General features: G+C 27.6%; 1 protein-coding gene across 1 annotated transcript; it reads right to left on the bottom strand.

Moving 5' to 3' along the window:
- Positions 1 to 1,932: 1,932 nt before the first annotated feature.
- On the bottom strand, positions 1,933 to 21,490 carry LOC142322473 (cathepsin B-like cysteine proteinase 3). The gene is made up of 7 exons (XM_075361590.1): positions 21,335 to 21,490; positions 18,274 to 18,406; positions 11,779 to 11,994; positions 6,458 to 6,658; positions 5,121 to 5,274; positions 3,839 to 3,955; positions 1,933 to 2,250 (listed from the first exon to the last, which is right to left on the bottom strand). Exons 2-7 carry the CDS (start codon positions 18,397 to 18,399, stop codon positions 2,045 to 2,047), a joined length of 1,020 nt encoding a protein of 339 aa, XP_075217705.1. The 5' UTR covers positions 18,400 to 18,406; positions 21,335 to 21,490; the 3' UTR covers positions 1,933 to 2,044.
- Positions 21,491 to 22,164: the final 674 nt, after the last annotated feature.

Genomic DNA, 22,164 nt, shown 5'->3' with positions numbered 1-22,164 from the left:
TGTCATATGTGATCGGTTCCAACATTATACGAGGATGTTTACGGAAAATATTTTCCTTTAGAAATATCCAAAGAAAATAATCACACGGAATCAAATCAGAACCGTTCGGGGCCAAGTTCTGTCCACACGGAAAATTATTAGAAAAACGGTTTGAAATGATATTTGCTTTAACAGTTTCGTGCAAAATGTCTAAAACGACATTAGCTCTGTTTGGTCTGGCTCCATCCGGCATGAACCACTCGTTTTCTAACTGAAACTATTTTGCAAGAAGCCGAGGAACAAGAATATTACGCGGCACGTTTAGATAACGTTCAGCGTTCATTGTCTGCCCTATTATCCCATGACTGAAGAGATAACGGCCCGTACCGTATTTCTTGAAGCATGATAAATGTACGACGGATTTTTGGAAGTCCAAAATCGCACATTTTCTATATTAACAACCCTGTCTAGGTGAAAATGTGTCTCGCATGAAAACCAAACGTTCAACAATACATCACACCCTGTTCAGCCAATGCCGTTCTAACTTAACCTAACCGTTAATTTAAGCAATACTGTTATTTTGTACGGATAAGGTTTTAAAATTCTCTGCTCGGATCACCTACAAATCAAAAGTTATACTGTTGCTTTTCTTGTTGATTTGTCCAGGCTCCTCAGCAACTTTGTACTGACAGCTTCGATATTCTGTGGAGAACGAACTTTGGCAGGTCGTTCACCCCTACTCTCAAATATTGAACCATACTACTAAATTTTTTTTGTAAAGACTAGACGTGTTGTTTTAAATGAGGGCGACCACCGAGTTTGAAAATGTGCGGGAAACCATGAATATTACATAGTTAGCAATTGATTACTAACAGTTAAATGGATTTTAATTGTAATAATTTGATTACATAAAATAAACTTCATTTTTTAAAAGTAGAACTTGAGTATAAAACTTAATATATATATATATATATATATGTACGCGTGCGCGCTTGTGTGTGTTGAGGGAGGTGCACACTTTGCTCAAAGATATATATGTACATTATTGAAACAAAGCACCAACCTTGATTATTTTGAACAAACTGAAGTAGAAAAGTGTAACCCTCTCTTTTGGATTTTCCATGAAACTTATTAATGTAAAAGTGCGAATCACACGTCTGCCAAAACTGAAGTTTAGTAGAAGAAAAGATTTTTTTTTAAGATTTGTGATTTCATTTTATTAAGGAATTTTGTTTTGAGATTGATCGATTTTCATTCTTTATGAAATTAATTTTCTATGCCAAATTCTGTTTAAAAATGTAGATATATACCCTATTCCTTTAAATGTTATTTCCCCACCGCAATCGGTCTACTTGCAAGGAAGGATCTTGAATAGAGCCTTTCACTCATATTTTTTTCTTCTGGGTCACAGAATCCACCAACAAAATTTCATTTAACTTGTTTAAGTTTAAACTTTAGTTAAATCTAATTTCATTATTAGTAAAACAACTAACTACACGAGTTATGATGGAATAAATATGCATTGCAGGCTGGTTGAATTGTTACACAGATATACTAGCTACTATATTTGGTCACCGATTCATTTAACGAATTATTTAGTTTTATGTGAGAAATAAATTGGCAACACAATATACCAGGTTACAACTTGGAAACTCAGTGGTAAACATGTACAGTTTGTCAGATGATCTAGGCATTCGTATTTCTCATGTACCTATGCTGATGCATTACCCCATCTAAGTGTTATTTAATTTCAGTTATATTTTTCTTGTAAATTTTAAAAAAAGTAAGTAATTATTTCAAAAACAAAAAATTATTATTTTTCACATTTAAAAATTATTATAAAAGAATAATTATTAATAAAAAAATTAATAAAAAAAGACTTTTATTTTAGTAAGATCTAGTTCATAAATTAACGTAAGAAAAGAGTTGTACCAATGAATTGTTAGAAATAAATTTAATAACTAAAAATCTTTTTATTAAGTCCATGACAGTGATGATAAAAGCATAATTACAAGTTAGCATCAGTACATGCACAATAAGCTATTAATAAAATCATCAATCATTATTATTTTGGTATTCCTGCATTTATTTCTGATTCAAAACCACATGTGTTTTTTCCTCTAAGTATCTTGAATAAACCTTTGTCTCCCCAGTCTGAATTCCAAGAATTTTGTACCAACCAATACGGTGTGTTCTTTTCCACACCCCAGCCAATGAGTTTAACAGCATGGCCTCCTTTAGAAGTACTGGAAGGACTAGGCTGATAAACACCTAATTTAAATAAAAGAAAAAAATTAGGAGTAGTAGAACACATACTTGCAAATAATTTTTAGTTTTAAGTCTAATAAATATAGCTCTCTTAGAATTAATATTACAGTTATTTTTATACTAAATTTGTCCTATAGTTTATGTAAAAATGACCGTTTAACTATTTGTTGCTTATGGTGATTACAAATTTGATAACTGCTGTGACTTTAACTAAAGGTGAATTATAAGCCAAGTTATCATTTATAATTAACCATTTTTATTGTAATTATTTTTAATTATTCGAACAAAGTTTCAGCAAACTTTCTTCTTTTATTTTATAACTTTATCAATACATTTCTTCTTTTAATTTTATCATATTTATTAATAAAAGAAGACCTAACTTTACTCATTCAGACTGGCTGAGTAGCTCAGCCATGAGTTTTTTATTTTTATCAACCTCTGGATAGAAAATTAATTTCTTGTCATAAGAAATGCAGGATAGGATGCTGTAGCTTGTAGCTTCTAGGAAATAATTTAAATTAAATACACTTTTTGATGTACCCGTACAAACATTTTTTTTTAGAATAAGTAAGTATATTCTAAATATATATTCGCTTAACCCAGAAAAAACGCCACCTATAACATCAGTTGTGCTAAGTGTAGAACAGTAGCACTGGTTGAAAATACCCACAAGAGTGACTGAAAGTATAACCTGCTTGTGTGTGAGGTAAAGATGAAATGCCAGCAATCAAATTCACAACTGATGACTGGCTCTCAGAGATCGCCAAAATTAAATAATACTGAATGCTGTTGGCATTTAGTAACAACTAATGATAAAAAAAATAGGTTTATTATATTAAAATACAAACTGGAAATTTATTGAAATATGGACATGTGCTTAAATTTTGCGATTTTATTGTTTTAAAACTTGTTAAAAGATATCATTAAACCTATCAAACTATATATTTGATTAACAACAAACACAAATTAACATTTTGTTAAATGTTACTGCTAATTGCAATTTTGTTTTTTTATAATTACATTTATTTTTCCATAATGGAAAAACTTTAATTAAAACTTATTTACACAACTACGACCCATCTGAGTTAAGAGAATACAAAAATACTTGATAGAATAGTACATTTTCATAATTTTTTTTTTTAGTTAAGTAGAAATTATGCAATAATTTTAAACAGACATATGGAAAAACCCACCGGGTTGGTCTAGTGGTGAACGCATCTTCACCACTAGACTTCCAAATCAGCTGATTTGGAAGATGAGAGTTCCAGTGTTCAAATCCTAGTTAAGTCAGTTATTTTTACACGGATTTGAATACTAGATCATGGATACCGGTGTTCTTTGGTGGTTGGGTTTCAATTAACCACACATCTAATGAATGGTCAAACTGAGACTGTATAAGACTATACTTCATTTACACTCATACATATCATCCTCATTCATTCTTTGAAGTATTATCTGAACGGTAATTACCGGAGGCTAAACAGAAAAAGAAAGATGACATGTGGAAAAAGATATTATGAGTAGGAGGGTAATTCATTCTAAGATTCTTGATGCAATATACGAATAACACTGTTATCTACCCTCAACATACCTGATTTATAAGACAGAAAATCAGTGTAAACTATAAATCCAGCTTCCACTGGTCCATGTTTTAAAATCTCCTTTTGAATTTCAGCTACGCTACTTGGCACAGAGTATGAAGATTTTACTGAAAAATACAATAAAAAAGTATACTGATTAAATTCATTCTTCAAAGAATAATTGTCATTTTTTTATAAAAATGAGTTACATCAGTAATTGCTTACAAATATAAATAACACACTTTCGCATTGCTGTTAATTTATCAACCTGCATTTCTTGTTCCATGTTTGTTACAGAATCAATTTTCATATGAAAATCTAAGGTTAATAATATATAATCATACTATTGAACGGTATTATCAACATCATGTTCTTAAAAAAAAAATCCAGAAGTATATTTCTTAATTTTAAAACTTATTAACCTTAGTAGCATAGCAGTATCGTCATAGGCTTTCATTCAAAAGTTCCCAGGTTTTAATCTGGTCAGTTGTGGTAATTTTTAAAACATTATAATAGTTTATTTTTTAGCTGAATCGAACAACTCGCTCATTACTGGACATTCATAACAAAAAACTACCACAAAGTACAGTAGAATTTACCGTAACCAAAATTCTTTTAATTGTTAATTTCATTAATCGACTTTCTCCACAGAATTTATATAACTTATTTTTTTTGCAGAGCTACAATTGTAATATATAGAGGTATATTGGAGCTGCAGAACACCAGACTGCTTAGAAAGTTTTTTGTAGCATAAAATGAATTATGACAAGTTAAAGAAACATTCCATTAATGAGGCTGAGTTATAGTATAGGCGACTATAATTTAAGAACATTTATTGTAAGAATTTATTTAATAATTTAAAGTTATTTAAAAACTTTTATTTTTTCTTTATTCTTATATGGTGTTTTATTTGTAATGAATAAAATCGAAGATTTAAAAAATAAAATAATGAGCAAAAAAGAATTTAGCACGGCAAAATTGGAAATGTAGGATGGTAAAATAGGACAGTTGTTCAAAGGACTACGAATTTATTAATAAATTGTATAATTCTGATGGGTAGCTTATCAACAACAATAATTTTTCAATCAAAAATTAGTTTAAATCATTCTATTAATATGAAAAAAATTTCTCTCCGACCATTTTAATCAGGTATCCAAGCATATCCCATAATACTAAATTAAGAACTACAATTCTGATAAGATATAATGCATTGATGTGGCAAAAAGTTATTCTGTATACAATGTAGTTAATTTATTTAATTGTTCATGAAAAGTTAACATTAAAATAACTTACCTTTATGGTGATCTTTATTAAATGGTTTTCTATATTTCTTATTTAAGCATTTAGTTTCACAAGGTGGAGTGGGTGTTGGCTCTAACGAAGAACATTGCGGTCTAGGACCCTCTACATGGTGTTCACATGGCTGAAGTTGGTATGGCTGACATCCCTTAAAATTAATAATTATTTTTCATTTAGTTATTTATTAAATACATTATTAGAGTGTTCACAGTTTATACTTTTCTACTCATTAACACTAAATTAGGATGAAAATATTTTTCATTTTTTAAGAAAAATCAGTTTTGGATTTGCGATGGTGAAAAGTATTAAGATTCCTTAAAAACACGTATTAGTAACTAGTATCGAATTTGAACACAAAACTGAATATTTTACACGATTATGTAAAATGTGAAAGTTAATATATAATGCTGAAAAATAAACAAATTTGTTCGTGCATAACATATTAGTGGCCGAGTTCTATTGTGGATTGAATGGTATTATCTCAGCCTTTCATTTGGAAGGTTCCAGGTTTGACTTTAGTCAAGCCTGTCATTCGTTTGACCTCAGTCAAATCAAAAGTTGTATCACATGATTCCATCTGTCCATCTGTCTGCCTGTAAGCAGTGCTCAACAACCTTAACAAAAAAAAAATTTATAGATTTTAGCATTTACTGACTTAACATGAAGTTTATTAAACAAAATAAAGTCATAAACTTTGCAAATTTTATGATACTGATAACTAACTATTTATGAGGTTTCGAATGAGGGAATTCTGTCCCTGTTTTAATGAAACTGTTTTATTTTTCTTTTTGTGATATAATCAGTCATGATATTCTACAACATTTTAACAGAAAAGTTAAAATAATAAAACTTAAGTAAGTTTTTAAATAACTCTCATTGGAAATTTTTTCTAATTATTATTAAACATTCTATCTCCTTCTTGTGAAATGAGATTTAATTAAACGCTTTGCTTTTGTAAAAAGTTTCTATGGTAAACAATATTTTAAATAACATTTGAAACAGTTCTGATGTAAATATACATGATTTCTTAAATTTTATATCCCTCTTTTGATTTGATGTAACTGTTTTTAACAGTTTTGATAATTGTTTTTAATAATAATCAAAACTAATGAAATTTAAAAAAATTTCTATGGAAAATAGTTTTCAGAATTTTGAGTCTTTGCCCTGCTTTAATTTATAAGAGTTTTTAACCAGAGGAACCCCTAAGATATTCATCAGCTGGTTTTAGTATTAATAGTGTTTTCTCATTAATATACTGTATTTCATAAAATCCATTTGAATATAATTAAAAGTAATAGAACTTAAAAATAGTAATATGAAAAATAAATTACTTCGCTAGAATTATAATCACCACCAGTAACAACACCATGATTTTTAAAGTATTCCCAAGCTGCATCATCATATCCTCCGCCACAGCCATCACCACATTCAGAACAACAAGCAAGTAGTTCGTTTGCAGATAGATGACCATTAAATTTACCTTTTGTTGCAATACATAACCTGTCTGTAAATGCAGATGTTGCTGCTACCGCCTGACAACAAAATAATATTTTTGTTTACTTAAAGTTTATATGCATACAAAAAATGATCAAACAAGCGTTTAAAAAAATCTCTTATTGAAAATTACACATAGCTTGTTTAAAATTTGCTCTAGTATACAAATTTTACAGTTTGAGATATACAATGTAAAAATAATTTTAGCAGGTAGTCATTTTTAAATAGGAAAAACTTTTCTCTGATTTTTTCAAAATAGGTTATCTTTGAGACATGCTATGTAATTTAAAAAGTATAAAAAATGTTCTTTAGAGAAAGTATTCGTATATTTTTAAGTTTATCAGATTCAGATTAGTAGTGTGATTTCAAGAGTTTCAGCCATTAAAAAAGAGAAGATTATTTATATTACTAGAAATGTAGTATTTAATTGGTATCATCCATATACTGCTAAGGCATTAAAGAAAATCTAATTTAGATACCCGTTACAAGTTTCTGTTAATTGTGTGTCAAATATTGGATACAGTAAAACAAGATTTTATTTTTATTTCTAAAGTGAAAAATTGTTTACAGAATCTGCCAGCAGGCTGATAAAACAGTTTTAATATTCTATTACTTATATACTACAAACATTTCAATTATTATTGCCTTTAAAGTAAGACAGTGTGGTATTTAGATACAAGTAGCGAATAGCAATTACTGAATGTTAACTGGAGTAAACATAATATTAATATGTACTGTTTCTATAACAGTACAAAAATATAATTTTATCACTACAGTATAATTAGTTTTTACAATACTAAATTTTATATAACGTTTTTACAAAACACGAATCAATAGGGGTTTGTTTGGAGAAAATCAACAGTTGATGCTGTAAAGCATGTTTTAGAGTGAGCACTAGATTGAGCAGGTGGTTCCTGGCAGGTGAAAGGAGGTGAATTCCTTTGGTAATTCTCCTCGATGTCAAGAGTGCTTTTAATAGTATTCCGTGGTCAGTTGTTTTACCATCACTAAGAGAATGAGGGATTAGTGATCTAATGGTGATAATAAATTAATATCTTCACGATAGAAAAATGATGTTAATGACCGAAGACGGATTGGTAGAATTTGGGATGTTCGGTGGTGTTCCACAGGGCTCTGTCCTGAGCCCACTCCTGTGAAACCTCTCATATGAGAGCCTACTGAGGCAGAAGCTTCTGGGCGATGCACAGATTATTGCCTATGTAGATGATCTGTCCCTCTGATCTCAGGCAGAACAGAAGAGGAGGAAAGTGGTAATTGGAAGCGCTTCACCACTACCATCGCAGTGGAGCGAGTAAGCAGGTGGCTAGATGTTAGATGAATGAACCTGGCCCCTCAGGCCAGGCTCATTCATCTGACATCTAGCCTTTCTTTTATTCTTTTTTTTATAAGTGTCCACAGATCTTCAACTGAATTGCTATTAGGGTAGTTTATGACCATTTTAGCATTTTTTCTTTTACAAATTTTTTCACTTTTTTTTAATATTGCATTACAAAATTTTGTTGAAAAATGTTTTCCTTGAAACAGTTCTTGAAGTTGTCTCAAAATTTATCTGTAGTATTTTGTCATATTCAAAATTGTTTAATATATCATCCACTGACAGTATTGGAACTGTTATCTTCAAATGTAGCAATTCAAAAACGATTTTCAATATTTTCTTGTATTCAACTTATTTTCAGATGTAGACTAGCCAATGACTTTTTTCGACATTTTATTTTTTCAATAATACTTTAAAATTTATTTTATCGATAAATAAAAATCGTTATTAAATTATTAATAATTCATACTAAATTTGGAAATGTTAGAACAACTAAAAATTTTAAATATTTAGGGGAAATATCAGTTGTAATGGGGCTCACAAAAATATTCTTTAAAATATAAACTAGCAACGTTAGAAAAATTAGCATTTTTAACAAAATATATTTATAACAAAAAATATTTATCTATCAATGCTGAAATAAGATGCTACACACAGTAATTAAACCTGTCATTCTTCACGAACAGAAACAAGTTACTTTACCAAACTAGAAAAATATTAAAAGTAGAAAGGAGAATCCTCAGAAAAAATTTTTTTGGGCCTCTTTTCTAGGTCAAATTTTTTCTGGACTTTTTCAAGACCATGGTTAAAGTTTTCTGTAAAATAAAGAACCGACAAAAAAGAATTAAATAGAATAGCTGAAAGCAGGATAATACTCTATTTCTGCAGTTTATCATGTTCAAGAATATGATACATACATGGTTTTTATGTGGTTAAAAACTGTATTAGGTTTAACCAAATAAATAATAAAATGGCAATACAGATAATATTAATAAAATATCCGCTTAAAAACATTATAGTCCATTGGTGATTAATTTAAATTTCAATGAACGCAGAAACAAATGCATAATTAATTTTTACTAATTAACTTCTCTTTTGCCCTTCCAGCATGTTTTTGGACAGATTTGGCAATCAAAGAGCCATTACTTTCCACCATCTTCTGATCACTACCGAAAAAACAACTGAACCACTTTCATATTTTTTCCACCAACTAAACTAGAAAAGGGAATCAATAAATGTTCCATACACATTCGGAGTAAAAAAAAACTACCTTTCACCAGCATGCCAGGGACGGCATTGTGGAAGTGACAGTGCTCTTTCATCCTTACAGCCTCACGTGCAGCTTCCTATGTGAACATATCCACAACAGCCAAACACCACGCCACTGGAATTGTGAAGTGCACAGTTCCATACAAAAATGTTTGTATTTTTTTCATAAACTAGAGGATGGCTATTGACATTAAGCTTAAGGATTATATGTTGTACAAATATAAAGAAAGAATTAAAGAAAAAAGGACTCATTATATTAAATGTTATCAATAATATAAAGTGGAAATAGGGGGTGCTGCAGTTCCACAGTGCCTATAAACAAGCCACCTCTGATGATAAGGATGAATAAATCTAAAGTAAACAGACAAATCTTTCATAAAATTTGGAAAAACAAAAATCAACAGGTTACATCAAACAAATGAAAAGAGAAATGCAAAAATTCAATTTAACTCAAGGAACTTTTTCAAACAGCGCTGAATTTAGAACGTTCTTGTACAATCTGAACATTCTTATAGAACAGAAAAACCCTAGTGGTAGGAAGTGGACTGAAGAAAAAGAAGGTGAAATCAGAACAGATGAAGAAACTTTAGAAAGAAAAAAGAAAAGGAAGGGAAGAAGTGATATTTGTATGATTCTTTGATGGTTTAAAAAAAAGAAAAGGTTACTACAAAACGTTTTTGAAAATATAAAATCTGAAGTTTGAAAGAGCCTTTTTTTACATTTCTAGTGTTAACTGGTTTTATCTGGCTAGTAAGCTTTCCACCTAGCTGAAAGCAGCCTGCATCAAATATTCTACTTATAGTTTGTAATTTTCCACTGGCTGCTGACTCAATTTAGGTTAATACCATTGATTCTTAAGTCAATTTAATTTTTCTTACTAATAACTACTTTTGTTCTAAAACCATATTTTCCCTTTCTTTGAAACAAAAAGGAACCGGTTACTTTCAACTGTTTTAAAACAGCAATTATGGTATCTACCCAGTGCCTGGATAGTCATTCATGAATGACTACCATAGTTTTCAACGTGTCTACATATAGACAAAATGTTAATATTTACATAACATTAACATAATTTCAAGAATTGTTTTCATAAGGAAAAAGATTATTTCTAAAACTTTTTCTCAATCCATAATATAAAAAAGTGAAAGGGATTTGTAAAAGAACAAATGATAAAATGATCAGGAACTACCTAAAATATCAATTAATTTGAAAATCTGTGGGCAATTATTAAAAAAAAAAAATAGAATAATTAATTTAAGAACTGATTTATTAAATTACAAACCAGTATGATTTTGTAGCAGATATAAAAAATAAAATTAAGAGTATACTTGTTGAATCTATGTTAAATCATGAAGTAAACCAATTAAGAATAATAGTTATAAAAGTTACTTGATACTTACAAAATGAAGAGTACAAAAATTCTTTAAATAAAGCTTCATTTTATTAAATTACTGGGATCAAATTTATACTTTTCTGTAAAGTTTAGTTTAACATTTTACTTATAAAAATTAAATACTTAAAGCATTAAATACAATTAAATCGTAAGAATAATTATTATTTTTATTTTTTTTTAAAGCCTTAAGATGTAATTAGGGAAATCTGGATTAGCTGACAATTTACTATATTACCATCTTCTAAACACAATAAAACATAAGTACATTAAATTTAAATAATTTAAATCTGGGTAGGTCAGTAGTGGTTTAGTCTTTTGAAAGATTTTTCTTTAAGTGGATTTTTTTTCTTCAATCACAGTTGATCCTCTATGCACACAATATGTTTATACAAAATTTTCCGTTAGTGAAAAAAAACTGTTATGATTAATTTTTTTCATATTTTAATCGATTCAAGAACTGTTACCACATTAATCTGTTACCACATATAGTTAGTGTGGTACATAAACATTTTACATACAGTGGTGTTTAAAAATAGGAAAAATTAGAAAACAAAGTAGTTACCTACAATAAACTTAATGTAACAAAAACAGTAGAGTAATATTTATAAATAACATACTTATGAATTTAAGTACATTTTTAGAAATCTCAGTTGCAATAAATAATTTAATTTAACTTGTATCGTGTCATAAATATATTTTAACGTTAACTGTTTCTTTTTTAACTTGAAATTAGAGGAATTTATAAATTTTTTTATTGTTGCTTTTGTTGCGTTGGACTCAAAGTATAATATGACTGTAAAATTTGGTTGAAAATGTCATTAACCATTCTAAATTTTGTTTAGTAGATAGTCAGTGCTCAAGCTAACATTGATAGATGAAATTAATTAGATTATACCCATATAGTTGTTGTTCATATAGACATTTTTTCTGAATTTATTTTAAAACTCTTTTAGGGATACTAAAATGCATGAATTGCTCAAAGAATGAATAAAACATTTAATACATTTCTTGATTTCAATATATAAATCTAGCAAAATTTTATTACTTATGATTTCTTGAACGTACATATATAAATGTTTCAATCGGAAAGTAAAAAAGTAATGAACAAATAAATGTAATTAATTAATAAAACAATTCTAGGAAGTACTTTTTATAATTACCCAACATGATCCACAGGCTCCTTGGTCTCTAATTTCCTGTAGAGATTTACAATACTTCCACTTTTTGCGTGAATCGAACTCTTTAGGAATATCTTTGTCATTAATATCATTAATAGGTAGTGCTCTTGGTAATATTGATGGACGGTTTTTCCTTTTCAATCCCAAAAGTTTTTTTATATAACTTGCTGGTAGGGTTGGATCAAAATTCTGCCCTGCCTGTAACAAATAAAATGTTTTAATCTTTATTATTTTCTTTTTCACATATATATTTAAAAAATCTTTATTTTTTAATTTAGATGTATTGATTTATTAATAGTTATTAACCACCGATTGTAAAAATGTTTGAATTAAAATTAAAAGATCAAATTTTATTTCACTAATAACTATCATTTTTTATTATTATTATTTTTTTTTTTTTTATCGTTATTGAATAATTATTTCTTGGTAATTTTTTTTTTTACAATCAGAGGTTAATAATTATTAATAAATCAATATATTTAAATTTTTAAAAAAAGTTAAGAAAATATATATGTATGAATTCGGATTCGACTTGATGTGCCTTCCCCTTGAAGATCAAATATTTCATTAATAAAAATTTTATTTGGCTATAACTCTGGAACCGATGAAAATAAGTACCGTTTATGATATATTGTTGAAAAGCTTTCAACAAAGACTTATTACTATAATTAAAAAAAGGTCCAAAATTCAAATTTTTAAAATTGAAACTCCTGCTTTATTTAGAGATCTGACTGTAAACACATTTTTGGCCCAGTTGATTGCAATCAAAAGGGGAGGTGCACAACTAGATGTTACAACAATCCTAAGTACAAAATTTCACCATTCTACCGCTAATCGTTTTTGAGTTATGCGAGATAAATACATACGTACAGAGATCACTCTGAAACTAGTCAAAATGAATTCAGGGATGGTAAAAATGGATATTTCCGTTGAAATCTGAAAACCAAAATTTTTCACGATTACAATACTTCCTAAAAAGGAAAGAAGAAAGTTTTACAATTCAAATGAATTGAAACACTATAAAGAGACCATAATAAATATCTAGTAATCACAAGGGTCTACAGAAGAAATCAAAAAACAGTCAGAGGTTACTATGAAAACTCAGATTTAAAAATTAAATATTAGTAAAGGAAACGTAACAAATAGAATAGATGTACTGGAGAAAACTATAAATTTCTATAAGCAGTTTTATAAAAGAAAATTGAAGAGGATGCAAAAGGAAAGATTGTACAAGAGGATGAAGGATTAGAAAAAGACAAGTTATTTTTGAAGATGAAATAGCCTATATTTCAAGAAGTACAAAATAAATAGATAAGGACCTGTGATCCTGTGATAATAGTAGTAGCACCAAAGCGGGGTTTTGATGCCATTAAAACTACTATTCAATAAATAAATTTTGAAAGGAAGATTAAAGCAACTAGAGATCGATAACTCTATTTTCAAGAATACGTAAGATATTCTCCTGTATTCTAAAAGCAAGAGTAACAAAAAAAAATTCACCAAGATGACCTTATGATTTAGACCTGGTTTTTTGATGATAAAATGATGAAAATGTCAGAGGAGTGATGAACTAACAGATAATAATTTTTTGCAATTTATTTAATATTAGATTTATTAAAGATTTAGTAGTATCAAAATCTAACTTATAACATATATATTCTAACTATAATACTATATATTCTAACTTATAATTTTCAATTAATATTAAATAATCAGATGTTTCACTAAATCTATTACATATAGAGATGTAATAATGCCTATTAAATTAGGTATATATATTTTTAAAAGTACATAAAATTTTATTTCACTAATAACTTCTGATTTTTTTCATATTTTTTTTTTTATTGTTATTATTGAATAATTATTTATTGTAAAAAAATGTACAATCACAGGTTAATAATTATTAATAAATCAATACATTTAAATTAAAGAAAAAAGTTAAAGAAAGAAAAGGAGATGAAATATGATTTGAACCGATGTCCCTTCCCTTTTAAGATCCCAAATATTTCATTAATTAAAATTGTATTTGGATAAAATTCTGGAACCAATGAAAATAAGTACCGCTTATGATATATTGTTGAAAAGCTCTCAACGAGGGATTATTATTACTACAGTTAAGAAAATGTCCAAAATCCAAATTTTTGGGATTTTGGACTTTTTTGGACACTTTTGGTTCAGTCGTTTGCAATCAAAAGGGGACGTGCACAATTGGATGTTACAACAGTCCTAAATCTAAAATTTCAACATCCAACGGCTAACTTTTTTTGAGTTATGTGGAATACGTACATACAAACATACGTGCTTACAGACATCACGCCAGAACTAGTTAAAATGGATTCATGGATGGTCAAAATGGATATTTCCATTGAAATCTGAAAACCGAAATTATTCGCGATAACTTCCTTTACTTCAAACAAGAAAGTAAAAACGAATAGTTGATGTCTTGATTCAATTAAGAGAAGAGTGAACTTTCTTGTCTAATCTGTAAAAAATCTAACCTTTGTTATATGCTACTAATTAAGATATCTAATAGATGTAATCCACAACAGTAAAAATGCGAAATCAGGATCCTCTATTTCAGTAATAGATAATGTAACTCTACAAATATTTTAATCAATTTAATATCAAATACATTTTATTTAATGCGTGCTCATTACAGTACTAGCTTCATAAATAATTTATATATATTTACATATATTTTAAAATATTTATTTTTAGGTTCAGCTGATATCCACTGAGTAGTGTATCTAGAAGAAAATCATTTCCTTTTACTGATGAAGTGATTATTTAAATTATTAAATAATTTAACACTTCGTAGCAGTTATAATGGAGTTACATTACCAAAAATAACGTTATGTTGCACCATACAAGAGTCTATACATACACCACAGTTTTAAGGTTAAATTGCATACATACTTCTTACTTTCATCATTCTTTGCATTCAGTTTAAATAAAAAAAATTTTTAATTTTACCAAAATTAGTTGATATAGGCTACAACAACAGCCTTTGTTTAAATTTTGATAAGCTTCATTAAGAAATTTGATAGAGGAAATGTCACATTTCCTCAGAAAGGGAACTGGAATGATCAGCTGATCAGGGTGACTAGTGATGATAAAGTACGTGAAGACAAAAAATGAGATCTGTGTTATCTTCTTATCTGAAGAAAATAATACTTTCAGGAGTGCTTCCTACAGACTATAAATAAAAAATTTTAATTTTTAATTTAAATTTTACATGAAAAACTTGATTTTGGGAACACTTGCTTATCCATTTATAGCAACTGAAAATGTTTTTTCCAAAATGTATGTTGTTTAAACCTTAAATATTATTACTTGTAAATTATTAAATATTGAATTACTCGCTTTCAAATTAATGGAACCTTTCTTTTCAGAGGCCTTTTGAAGCTAAACATTGAGTCCTTCAAAAGTGGAGTACACAATAGCGCTTTAGTGTTAATTGAGCACTCCACTTCTACCAGTCATTTATGAAGTGAGAATTTTAAATTTAACAATGTTAAAACAAATTTTAAATAAATTTCCCTAGTTTAACAAGCGAAAACTTAAAAAAAAACTACAAATTGAAATGTTTACTCGAGTATAAAAATAACCATAAGTAGCGATAGATTTTTTTATTAAGTAATACACTTATTGAGTGGCTGCAAATATTATATGCAATATAACTTTAAAGAAAAATAACCATTACAATCCAAAAAATAATAAATAAAGCATCAAACAGGAACAAGAAAGTTTTTAACTTTATAGCCATCACATAATATATTACATAAACCTTTTTAAAAATGTTAACTATGTTACTCTGACAATCTATTACTTATGAATACCTTATTACACCAAACTGTTCCACTATTATATCCCTCCATCTCAAAACAGATGCTTTCCTGCTCTGGGAAGCCAGTTTTATTTGTATTTTAGCCCGATGAAATTCATCCACTCTGGTACATGATTATACAATTTCCCCTTTAGAAGATGTGCTTCTCTTGTAAAATTTCTCAATCTAAAAACACTTATCATTTCCTTATTTCTTTCCTGACAACAAATATACTTGTAATGGACCCATACTGTGCTACTTTTACTCTTGTCTAACCCCGTTATAAAGTGTTCATCGATATAAAATTGTTGGATATATAACTAACTATCGATTTATCTTTTAATTTTCTTGAAAAATTCCTCTTAATGATTTTCATGAGAAACCAGTACTTTTTCCATCAATAATTTATTCTCCTTACTACTTCTCTTTTGAAAAGATACAACTGACCTAAATACTAGTAGTTTTCTACATACTCAATGTTAATCTTCTTTACTGAAACAGGAATTTTTTCAGTTGGAAATAATCATCTTTGTCTTATCAGGATTTAGTAATATACAAACTTTCTGCTTATTTATGCCGGTTCATTCTTCATCTCTTGAACCTACCATCGATAAAATATTGTTAGTGAATCTCAGATTAGACAGGCAGAAGCCATTTACATTTATTCCCTTATGTAAATGTTTATTTTTATTTGTACGTTTATTTTTATTCAACTTCTTAAATATACCATTTAGGATAAAATTAAATGATACTGATGAAAGTGTACAACTGTACTTCCCTTCTCTTATCTTAAATTTCCTCCTCCTGCTCCTCCTAATCTAATATTAAAATCTAGGTTGAATGTCATTAACTTATTCCATTTATTGTTACCTTCTATAAGATAATTTAGAATAATTAATACATCTTCAAGTAGCACTGTAATATTATATATCATATTTAATCCAAAAATTATATTAAAAATTATATTATTACTCCTTTTTTTTATCAGCAGCGATTTTGCTATCGTTAAGCTAGACTTGACATTAAATTTTCATAACTTCTTTCAAAGATTCTTCAAAGATACTTCAATCAAATTTTTACTAAAATTATCAATTTTATTTCTAATACATCCACTTCTAATTTATCTAACGTTTCATGACTTTAACTTATGTTATAATTATATTGCTATTTATTATTTAAACAAATTACTTTAGTATTTATAAACAACAATATTATGTGAGATTAATTATAGTTAGATTTTAAATATTTTATTAGTACAAAAACAAATCAAGAATACCTAGGTAGCAATAGCTATAAACCTGTTCCAGTCTGGCCGCCTCCCACTGTTCGGTTATCTTTCTTTCTTTTTCCTGTTTAGTCTTCAGTAATTACTGTTCAGATAATACTTCAGAGGATGAATGAGGATGATATGTATTAGTGTAAATGAAGTGTAGTCTAGTACAGTCTCAGTTCGACCGTTCCTGAGATGTGTGGTTAATTGAAACCTAATCACCAAAGAACACTGGTATCCACGATCTAGTATTCAAATCCATGTAAAAATAATTTACTACTAGGACTTGAATGCTGTTACTCCCGACTTCCAAATCAGCTGATTTGGGAAGACGCGTTTACCACTAGACCAACCCGGTGGGTTACTGCTCGGTTATCTACCCCCACTACAATTTACCTCAAACTAACCATAAAAACTTTGTTAAACAAACATAATTAAATACTATAAATTTCACACTTCAAATACACAGCAGCAAGACAATACTTTAATAATTATGATCTGCATTAAAACTTCTATTGAATGATATCAAACTTGATACAGTTATTTTAAGCGCATTTAATAGATGTTTGAAGAGAGATTAATACAGGCACAACAACCTTACAATTATACTACCCAACAGCAACTCCTACTTGAATATAGTAATTTTTTTTTTGTCACTTAACTGGTTTGATGCAGCTCTCCAGGAATTCCTATCTAGTGGCAATTGTTTCATTTTGGTATACCCCCTTCATCAAATTTCCCTAACAATTTGTTCTGCATATTCCAAATGTTGCCTGCCTGCACAATTTTTCCCATCTACCTGTCCCTCAAAATTACTATTCCAGGATACCTTATAATAATATTTTAATAATATTATTATAATTTGAGCGTTGTTATTATTATTATTATTTTCTTTTTAATACACTAAAAGAAATAAAATATGTATCAATTAAAATTGACTCATTCAATATAAGTTTTACCTGAAATCTAAATCTGATAGCAATTTTAATTTTTTATACTCGTAAAATTACCATCAATAGACACCGGAAAAAGTGTATAAAAGAATAACAAGAAAATAACTAAATAAAAAAAGAATAATAAAAAAATATATTAACTGACAAATAAAAAGTATTTATTAATTATCTTAGTTATATCAATTAATTTTATCATATTTTTCCTTTTATTAACGTATATTATTTACTCATATATATGTTTTTCATAATGCCTATTAATGATTATTATTAGTGCCCACCCAGATTTACATTTTAAGAAAATTTTTGTAAATGATTTTAGAGTGTAATAATTTTCTAATTTATTTTAATAACTGTTTAATATATCTGTTTTTGTTATTTGTACATAAACGTAAGAGCATAATTAAATTATTTTAAGAAGATTGTATTACCTTCCATGTAGAATGAGGATTACTGTTCACTTTTTCAATCCAACTATATGCTTCTTTAAATGGATTCGTTTCTTCAGAACTTGCAAATGCAAGTATTGATGTAAGAACTGTTAGTAGAAATAACATAATTGTTCTAAAAAAAAAATCCAAAGATGATTTATAATAAAAATTTATAATTAAATTAATAATAATTAAAAATTTTAATTAAAAAATATCTGTACATTTCATTTTGTAACTACCTAGTTGTTAATGTCTTCTATCATTCTTACAGTTCATGTACACAATTTTACACAAATTCAGTAAATATGTTACTATGAACTATGAATTTTCATCATCATAAAAACATACTTAAATAACTGATAGTGATACAGTTGTTATTTTCTTTCTGGTAATTGCTCAGAAATGTTGGACTGGATTAATATGGGATAATTACCTGTCCATAGGAACAAATAGCCTTTAAAAATTTGCTCACTTTTTGGTCAGCTTGCCATGGGAACAGATTTTATTTTAACACTCCATTTCCTCAAGAAATAGTTTTTGATTTTGAATGAAAACCTATGAATTGAGAATCTTATTTATAAATCAGAAAATATCAGCCACCAATATTCAACGTATACAGTGATGTATTACAGTGAACAGCTCTTTCAGTTATAAACTTACATTACTTTCATTTATGTCATCCCAAATTTAAATTGATCGCAGAACTTTAACTGATTGCAGCAAAACTTTAAACCGTTATACCAAACATACTCTATCATTACTAATGTACCATACTGGTATGCTAAAAAAAAATATTTTTTTTTTAATTTTCTTACTGTTACAAGCATGATTTTAATGCACTAAAAAAAAGGAGGAAAATGATAGAAATGTAATTTTGTATCTAATGACTTAACAAATTTCCCCAAATCACTGTTTAATGCATGCCAATAACCAGATATACTATGAATGTAATGTTTTATTACTCTGAGAACATAGAGAATGGACGTGGCTACAACACAGAAAAAAAAAATTTTCTATGTTGTTAGTTTGTTTATCACTACAAACAATAAATTCCAATAAAGGGTAAATTCTCTCTCCTATCATCGAGATAAAAAACAGAAGATAATCAGAGTAAATGAGGCCTTACTAATCCTGGAAATTATTAGTTTTCACAAATAGTACTTCGTATAAGAAATAATGCACTTCTCAGTTTGAGTACATTTTGAAATTATTTAAACATTGATTTTATTCTAAAAATATTTGTTTGTAACAGAACAATATTTTATGTTTATAAAAGTATGAAATTGCAATAACCAAGATTATTAGAATAATATTTTTTTAAATAATATTTTTCAATTTGTTACTCGATCTTTAATAAAGTATTTAATTTATAAATGTATATTTGAAAATTATACTTACTGAAACTAAACTAATATAAAAAAAAAGAAAGTATTCCAGTAATACCTTTAAACCATTTCATTTTTTAAGTCTGTTCAAAAAACAATTGTAAAATTGGCCTACCATTAGACTAAAATTCAGAAATTTTTCATATTCCTGTAATCTAATAACATTTTCTTTTTATAATTCTTCAGTGTTAGCCAACAGCCCTGTCACCAAGTATTCATTAAAACATCATGTGGGATATTTGAGTATCTTACAAATCCACAGAATTAATCCATTTTACTGAAATAAGGTATGTAGACATAATATCATAAGTTATTAAAAACCATTATATGTTTCTGAATAAAAGTATAATAGTTAATTTTAGTAATTACTTGTAACTTTACTACCTACATTTACTGCAATTTTTTAATGTTAAAGTCACCTTTTAAGATACTTGTCTAATTGAAAATATTTGTTTGTTTTAGTTACTTATGTTACTTGATATACATATATATATATATATCTTCTATCGATCAACTGGATGTTAATACTTTAATATATTTGTTACAAGTCTGTTAACGTCAAATAGTTTTGTTAAGACTGAGGCTGAACAATTCTCTTTAAGTGAAATTTTGTTATTTGTATTCAAGAAGAAAAAGACTACTAAAAATTCAAATCCATCTAAAGTATAGATATAAAAAATAATTATTTTTCCTTGCTTTTCTTTAACTCACAATGTTTTTTTTCATGCTTGTCCTCAAATCTTGCATCATTAATTTAACATACTTCCTGACATTACTGATTAATGAAATTTTGCACAGATACTAAGGTCAGGTGACAATACAATATTCCACCATTACTCTTGCAAATATCCACCTGTATGGTGGGTAAATTAAGGGTGTGGGTGAAAAAATTTTCAAAACGGCTATGCGGGTTTTTTGGGGTTGCAGATGACAAATCCAATAGCTGTTTAACATAAAAAATGACTAAAAAATGGAACGGGAGTGATTGAAGTATGACTAAAAAGAAAAAACAAGTTTTTAAAAAGTTTGAAAAAATGTTATATCATATTTAAAACAAACAAACCAAATAATTTTTTTTTATATGACGACTAAAAACTAACCACAAAAAATGGGTTTGTTTTGTTTTCCTTATGTAAGTGCTTGTGTATGCTTAGAATTTGTAAACATTTTTTAAGTTATGAAGATGTTAAAACATTTTTATCTATGCACCACTTTCTGAAAATTATAATGCAGTTCAAGTGTGTACAATCATTATTTTTTCCAAATTAATATGTGAATTTGGTTTTAATTGTAAACACCTGACAAGAATAACTTCTTCTACAACTATATTTAAACTAATATATCTCTAAAAACATTTATAATATTATTGTGTTTAGTAACAGAAGGAACTATTTATGATGAAAATATTAAAAGAAAGATGAAGATGTAGATTATGAAACAATTTTGTGAAGTTTAAAGATTGTTAGTTTATAGAAAGAAATAGAAAAATGTGTTAAGGCAGGAAAATTACAGAAGCAAAACTTATTTTATTTCTATAAATCAGCAATTAATGTTTCCAAAATTCTAACATTTATACTTATCTATTTCCAATAACAAGATTAAATCATTAATCAGGTTATGAATATAAAAATTATAATCTAAAATGTATAATTATATAATTCATATAATGGACTTACACGTATAGATAGATCTATCTGTTCTGTTTAACTATGAAGTTCTGTTGAATGAAAGAAAATTCAAAATAATGAAATTATGCAGTTGATTGTGACTTTTATATACTATTTTAATAAGAAAATATGCTTGGTAACAAAAATATTACCTGAACATATATTTTAAAGTTAGACATATCTGAGCACTGAAAACACTTAAGATAATTATTATCAATTAATGTGTCTAATAAAAAAAAATATATATGTTTGTTGTTTTCAAATAATTGAGAAATATATTTACTTGAAAAATGTATTCGAGAGAACATATAATCTCAATAAAAAAATATATTTTTATACAGAGTGATTCAAGAAGAATTTATCAAAGTTTCAGGACATATTCTATTGTGAAAATGAATAAGAAAGTTCATATAAAGATAAGAAACTCTTTGTTAGAGAGTGTTGGCTGATGAAAGATTTCGATCTGATTTCTGCACCTTTGATAAAATTAACCAGACTGTAATTCTTGGTACCTTAAATAAGAGTAAATTTAGCAGTTTTATTTGAAATCTGATCTGAAAAATTGCAAAATCAGGTCTCAGAACAGTATTTTAAGTAGTTTTTATAAAATCTGGTGTAAAAGACCAAATATTGGGGATTGAAAAACACACTATGTTATTTTGGCTTATAATAACTTTGTTAAATGAGTAATGAACACATGAAGTTTTAAACAAAACTTTAGAGGATTTGATTCTAAATAAAATGGTATGATTAATGTCCACAAAAACTAAATTCAGACGTAAGAATTTTGAAGTTTATTAACAACAAAACATATCAAAGTATGACTTAATTTTACTGAA

Source organism: Lycorma delicatula, chromosome 3 (assembly GCF_047948215.1).
Source record: "Lycorma delicatula isolate Av1 chromosome 3, ASM4794821v1, whole genome shotgun sequence".
Taxonomy (NCBI): domain Eukaryota; kingdom Metazoa; phylum Arthropoda; class Insecta; order Hemiptera; family Fulgoridae; genus Lycorma; species Lycorma delicatula.
Note: the sequence above shows the minus strand (reverse complement) of the source record. Positions and strands in the feature narration are given on the sequence as shown.

Coding starts and splice junctions, on each gene's coding strand:
- LOC142322473 (XM_075361590.1), bottom strand. CDS start 18,399: ATGTTATTTCTACTAACAGTTCTTACATCAATACTTGCATTTGCAAGT. Junction 11,995..18,273: donor ATCCTCATTCTACATGGAAG/GTAATACAATCT, acceptor TATTTGTTACAG/GCAGGGCAGAATTTTGATCC. Junction 6,659..11,778: donor GAGCCTGTGGATCATGTTGG/GTAATTATAAAA, acceptor TTTTGTTGTCAG/GCGGTAGCAGCAACATCTGC.